Source organism: Pinus tabuliformis, chromosome 3_2, assembly GCF_031772625.1.
Source record: "Pinus tabuliformis cultivar Carrire ecotype Pingquan chromosome 3_2, CPIR1, whole genome shotgun sequence".
NCBI lineage: Eukaryota > Viridiplantae > Streptophyta > Pinopsida > Pinales > Pinaceae > Pinus > Pinus tabuliformis.
Genome location: NC_142302.1, coordinates 130327832 through 130334765, shown reverse-complemented (window position 1 = coordinate 130334765; position 6934 = coordinate 130327832). Strand labels below are relative to the sequence as shown.

Genomic DNA, 6934 nt, shown 5'->3' with positions numbered 1-6934 from the left:
TTTTTTAATAATGGTGGGATTTTCATGTGATTTTAAAAAGAGTGGTACAATATCGAGAAGGAATACTTACTTACTACCCCAACATGGGTTCAACTCTTTTCTCTTCTAAAGGAATATTGGGAGGATAAGATATTTGAAAGCATTAGCAATGTCATTGATAGCTTTGTCAACATTTATAACAAAACTAAGAGAGGGAGATATACATTCTTTTAAGGATTTGTGTCTATATGAATATTTCATAGCCTCTTCCAATTTGAATAAACATTTTTTATCTGGATAATATTTGGAAACAAATTGGATTATGAAATGTCCCATTTAGATGTAGATTTTGTCATGAATATGACATACTTTTAGAGACTATAATTTGATTGTAAAGGATTTACCAACAGATAAATAAACTCATAAAGAGAAAGAGGGTTTTGGAAAATTTCCCTAGTGGACAAGGAATTTGAGACCTCGGGGAGCCACAAATTTTGGTTCAAACTCCAGATCTAGAAATAGGTTCATGTCTTTCTCCTCTCCAAATGAGACCATAATGTAAGAATTTAATCAATCAGTCCCTCGGTTAGCTATAGGAGGTATTTCCAAGTCCTTGCCCCCCCCCCCCAACAGAGCCTAAGAAAAAGAATCTAGAAGGTTATCTGCAAAATCCTTTGCCAAAGGAGCCAACTAGCTTAGTAATGGAGGAGGATGAGATTAAATACCTCCTAGAAGACATGGATCTAGATTTTCCACGAATGATTTATCTGGAAAAGGACATGAAAAGGCATGCCTCAATAAAGATCTACAACCATGTTAGAACATCAAATAGATAATGCTCAATTTGGTACTAGTTCTTCAAATCCCCTTTTAGGAGTTCAAACACAATATTTCAAAGAACTTCCCAAGATGGTTAAGTGTTGGAATCACGATTGTTGTTACACCAAAACGTGCAAGTGTTAGTAAACATATGCATCGCTAGAGTTAATGGATCCTTGAGAGGTTATTAGGCACATGTCATGAAACATGTGGGGAGTGTTGACTTTCATTCATCCAACAATCTACGCCCAACATGATCTAGGTGTGTTTTGAACTCGAGACCTTTGGCTCTCATACCATTTGTTGGAATCACGATTTCCATTACACCAAACCTACACATGTTAGTAAATGGACAAATAACCAAAGTTAATCGATCCTCAAGAGGTCATTAGGTACATGTCGCATAACATGCAGGAAGCACTGAATTTCATTTGTACAACATTAAGGAGGACATAAAGAAGGGGTTTGGTAGCATTAAGATATTGGTCCAAGAAGATGGAGAAAATTTAGTCAACTTAGAGAAAGTCATGCCAATATCAGAGGCATTTCCTCCTCAACCCAAAAAACCTTGAATTTTTCATCTTGAATCTTCAAAGAATAAGTATGTTCGTTTTTGTAATTACTGTTATTGTCAGTCTTTGATAGTTTGTTATAGTTTAGTAGATTTCCTAGTATCTTTGGTTGATAGACTCTTCTAATTCACCGATTTTTTTTTTTTTTAGAAATTTTCTGCGGAAAAAAATCATAATATGCATATTACATTAAAAGAAATTTAAATAATATAATTCATATTTCTAACCATGATATTTCAAAACTTTATGTTTTAATTTAGTTAATAAATATGTAAACACTTAATACTTACAATAAAATTAGCCCTCATGGGTAGTCCAGTTGGTTGAAGACCGTCCCCCCGCCAAGACATTGGCCCTCTGTTACGATGCGTGGGTTCAATTTAGTTAATAAATATGTAAAGTCTTATTACTTACAATAAAATTAGCCATCCTTGGGTCCATCAGGGTCAGGCTCCCTGTGGTAGAGTCGACTCGGCAGGAGTTTGTCCTGTCTAGAGGTGTTACGGACAAAACAAAAAATAATACTTACAATAAAATTTTTTAATAAAATTACCTTAAATTTATTTTAATCCCAAATTTATCAAGTATCTAAAAGGATCAAATTTCTTGACATGCAAACCTATTTTAGAATGAAAAATTTAAAGAAAAATTATACCTCTAAAAATTTAATCTCTCAAAACATAATAAATTTAATATTAAAATAAATCTATACTAATTAATAAACTTAATATATATATTTTAATATATAATATCTTATATATTATTAAAATCCATAAAAACTGATTGCCGTACCTAAAACTATCAAAATCAAATTGTGAAGAAAAAATTAACTTCAAAGAGATGTCAATAAAATTTTCTACCTATCACTTGCTAGTTTATATGCGAGGCTAAGCCTCGCATGCTTCATTCCAAAGAAAATAATTTCAAGACACTCCTTAAGGGACAGGCTAACGAACTTTTAACTAAATAAAAATAATTTTAAAACATATTCCAAATTAATGTATATTTATAAAAATAATTAATTTATCATTTTTTAAATAAAAATGATATTTATTATAATAATTATTTATCGATCATCTAACTTAATAATCTCTTTTCACATTTCGCTCAATTTTCATTAAAACCCCTAAAATGTAAAGCAACTTTTGATCTTAAATAATTAGGTCGATAGACTTTCCTTTCGTCGTCCCTTTCTTTCTCACGCTGACACGTGGCGGCGGGAATAGAGTGGGCATAACCGCAGAGTTCTGCAATCTCACGCTACGTGGCATCGGGAAAAGAGCGGGCATAACCGCAGGGTTCTGCAAGTGAGCTGCGTCATGTATTCATGGATATTTTATACGGGCTTCCCACATTTAGCAGAACTGCCGTTTCTGTCAATAGACCGACTTTTCAACGAAAATTTGCAGTCCAAATAGGTAGTTCAATCATTTTCAAGAATGTTCCGCCTGCTTGCCTCTGGTCCACGGTTCATACGCGCAATGGAGACAGCGGGTAGTTCCTTTTTCTATTCCACCCCTTTGTCGAGACGGGAAGAAAAACACTGTTTGTGGTGTCTCAATTGAGAACAGCAAGTGACGGGAATTTGTCAAAGCGTTTCGGCATTGATGTTGGAGCAGATCTTTACTGCATATTGATTTATTTCTGGCGAATTTACATTTTATTAGCGCATCTTAGGGAATGAATATCCACAGGCCTAACGGAGGATTTCTGGGGTTACTGCTACTTTTTTCGCTTCTGCTATTCCCAGCTTCATCGTCGGACACGGGAGAAATTATAAACTCAGCGGCGGAGGAAAATTCACGGGACAGAGGTGGTACTGATATATATTGGCTGAGATGGTTTAAAGGTACCCAATTTGGAATTCAGAAGAGAAGAATTGACCAGGTTATTTGCCCGGCTCTTTGCATATTTGTGTCAATTTCATGTTATTTTTTTATCATGAATTGTGAGGAATAGTTAATTCGAGTGTTCAGGTTTTCTTTACTGTTTGAATTAAGTTTTATGCTTCATTATTTGCCTTCAGATATCACATTATTAGTCGAAATTGTCACCGAATTATTTTGGTTACCAAGTTTTTCGTTATTGGATTGATTTGTGTCAGTTACGAAGCTAAGATACAAAACACTTTAACGGGGAGGGAAAGAGATTCGAACCTCGCACCTCTCTCTTCTTTGCTAATATAACCTAGGCAATTCCCGATTTGTGATTTACTTGTTGACAAAGAGAATCGGTATTGCTGTAAAAGGTTTTTTGGGAAATGAATTGCATCTGAAGTTTTGGAACGGACAACTTTTAGAATTCTTTTTTTCGCCTGATAGAACGATGATATGAATAGGTCAAAATCCATACATTATAAAAATAATATTGACAATTTTTATGGGAAAATTTATTTAATTCCAAGGTTTGGCTGAACTTGTTACATTTTTAGCATTCACACCTTTTTGGTCATTCTTACAGATAACAGGAAAAACAAGAGAAAGCACACAATTGGTTTTATTTAGATTTTAAAATATTTTCAAAATTTATAATAAGGTGAAGTTCAAAGTAAAAAAATTAGCTTAATGGCTCGTAAAGACTCTGCTGGAGAATGGGTACACAGTGCATGCCACTCTCAGAGATCCACACAACCCATCAAAGAACTCATCCCTTCTCTCACTCTCAGGGGCCCAAGAGAGGCTTCGTCTTTTCAGAGCAAATCTCTGCGAGGAAGGGAGCTTTGACTATGCCATCCATGGCTGCCGCGGCGTCTTTCATGTTGCAACTCCTACAGATTTTGGTTCCCAAGATCCAGAGGTAAGTGAAACAGTAAAGAAGTAAGTTACCGATGTTTTTGGGACAACGATATGATATTAATCGAATTGTTTTGTACAGAGAGAGGTGATTGAAACTGCCGTGAGAGGAACTCTGAATGTTCTCAAGTCCTGCCTAGCAACCAAAAGTGTAAGGCGTGTGGTTTACACATCATCTGCCAGTGCTGCTTCTTTTCCAGAGAAACCAGTGGAAATCATCGATGAATCATGCTGGAGCTCAGTAGATCTCATCAGACAAAATAAACCCCCTGGTTGGGTAAGTTTATTGCACGAATTTCTGGTTTAAATTGAACATTGTAGGAAGTTTTACGGTTTTCATTGATTGAATGCATTCAGATGTATTATGTGTCAAAAACCCTGGCAGACCAAGCTGCCCTGCAATTTGCTAAAGAAAACAAAATGGAAGTTGTCAGTATGGTCCCAGTCACAGTAGTGGGTCCTTGGCTAACAACGACAATTCCCTCCAGCGTCGATGTAACCATGTCCCTCATCACAGGTTTCACAAACTCGAGCCTGATTTTTTTGTTTTGTTTTTCTCTTTTTGGGTTTGTTTTTAATAATTGATGTGGCACGGCAACCTCAGGTTCTATATAATAGAAAATAATGAGGTATGAGGTTACAATCTCACCATTAGGTTTTACATATTAACGATAAACATTCCGTAGATTTAATATCATTTATCTTTTAAATATGGGTATGTTCCAAATTTAAATAAAATCAAATTAACGATAAAAAGCCATGATTGAATTGCAGGAAACACATAATGGCAAGGATTATTGAAGTCTATTGTGACATCTTTTGTTCATATTGAAGATGTTTGTAGAGCTCATTTGTTTTTGATGGAACAACCTACAGTGGGAGAAAGATACATTTGCTCTGCCCATAGCACCACTTTATCAGGGTTTGTAGATTTCATTTGCAAGCGTTATCCAAAGTACAAGATAGACTTTCAGTAAGTAACCATTAGTTTTCATCTTTTATTTTCAACACCACCACTATACATGAGTTAATCATAATTTTTGTGAGCATATTTTTTGGTTTACAGGTTGGATAATGCAGAGAGTGATGGTGGTGTTATAACTATGTATCCATGGACAAGCTCGTGGTTTAATTGCATCAGCTGCTTCCTTAACTGTGTTTACGCTGCGGTCTTCAGTCTGATTATTATTATCTTTCACCTTTTCCTGGAAAAAAAAATGGATTAAAAGTTAATTTGTTCGACAATGCCCCGTTTCAAAATGAATCTATTAGTAAAAGCCTTTTTACTCTTGGTTATGATGTAATGAATCTATTAGTAAAAGCCTTTTTACTTTTGGTTATGATGTAAATTGATGTCTGAGTTGAAGTTTGAATGATTCTCAGCTTGATTTTTAATCTATTTGAAAGCCTTCTTTGCCTGTAGTTGTGCCGCAGGTGTAGATAATCAATGTTGTTAATGTAACAAGATATAAGATCAACTTAGGTGTAAATAACAGCTGAGTTAAATCTGAATGCTGCTTTAGTTTTAGTCTTGATGTAAGTATATAATATTATTATTAATGATGCTAATAAGGAATGTAACTGAACACAATGAACATCAATCAGCCAACCTTTGAAACGGTATGATAGTAGCAGGCACTGCAGATGGTACTGGGGTCTATAATATATCATGTGTACGTACGTGATGATTTTGGCTGTTTGAACTGATGACTAACACTGGGCAGATGGTGCCTGCAATGTCATGCTTTTCATGGTGAATGACATGTTAGTAGCCTTTCATATTAAATATTTAGTCAGTTAGATTTTGGTAAAATTCTTCGCTGTCCCAGTTAACTGTTACCTTGATCATCGACGGGAACTCTTTATGAACGTCCTTGTGCATTTATATTTTGTTTGTTACATCAGTCAATGTTTTGCTGAACCTCAGAATGGTTTTGCTTTCTTGCTGTTTTTTATTTGAAGTTTTCATATTTCTTGTTTTGGGAGACATTTCTTTTGTTGTTGCTCTCTCAAGTCTCAAATAGGTAGTGCACTACAGAAATTGATGGTTAGTGTATAGCCCTGTGATATGGCCTTAATTTTCAGTTGAATACCATTTGGTATTTTGCCCAAATGAAACTAGAAGTTATCATCATAGTTTATTTGAAAAATGTGATGTCAAATTCTACGACTGCCAATTTCCTATGCAAAATATCCGAATTTTCTCTCGTGTATCGTGTCCTATGGAAGACAGCTTGAGTCGGTGATGTTCGACTCTGTGGATCCAAGTTGGAGTTGCTTTAATAGCTAACAAAATTTGCATGAAATTTTTCAGAATATAATTTCATACTAAAAAAGGAAAAATAATGATTTATTTATTTTATTATTATTATTTTAATAGCTCAATGGAGACCGCATTCGTAAATGTTAATCTGAAAGCAGTCATAAGCAAAACGATTTGTTGTTCTTGTCTAATTTTGTGAAATCATATTAGGCTTGCTTACACCTGCATAAAAATTGCAAAATCTCCATTACCTGCATAAAAATTGCAAAACCTCCATTAACTCTTGCAAAACTGAACTTTTATATATTTTGTTGCACCTATCATAGAATTCACACGAGAACTATAGACATTGGGGTTCAAGATGCTTAGAGATGGTTTTCTTTAATTACGTGATCTCACCTAAAGTATTACTATTATGGATTAACCCTTCAGAATTAGTGTTGGTACGTGGCATGTGATAGTTGTTGGTTCAGGATGATTTTGCTATGTTGCAATTGTTTCTGGTAGAT

General features: G+C 34.8%; 1 protein-coding gene across 5 annotated transcripts; it reads left to right on the top strand.

The window, feature by feature from the left end:
- Nucleotides 1-2622: 2622 nt before the first annotated feature.
- On the top strand, nucleotides 2623-5548 carry LOC149180162 (putative anthocyanidin reductase). 5 transcript variants are annotated; one of them, XM_089415933.1, is made up of 5 exons: nucleotides 2623-3257; nucleotides 4245-4439; nucleotides 4520-4679; nucleotides 5039-5084; nucleotides 5229-5548. In XM_089415933.1, exons 1-5 carry the CDS (start codon nucleotides 3051-3053, stop codon nucleotides 5386-5388), a joined length of 768 nt encoding a protein of 255 aa, XP_089272059.1. In that variant the 5' UTR covers nucleotides 2623-3050; the 3' UTR covers nucleotides 5389-5548. The 5 variants fall into 5 exon arrangements, 3 of the variants coding, with proteins under 3 accessions (XP_089272059.1, XP_089272058.1, XP_089272060.1); XM_089415932.1 differs by having other exon boundaries at nucleotides 5039-5135; XR_016256898.1 differs by having other exon boundaries at nucleotides 2633-3257; nucleotides 4937-5084; nucleotides 5229-5312.
- The last annotated feature ends 1386 nt before the right edge of the window (nucleotides 5549-6934 follow it).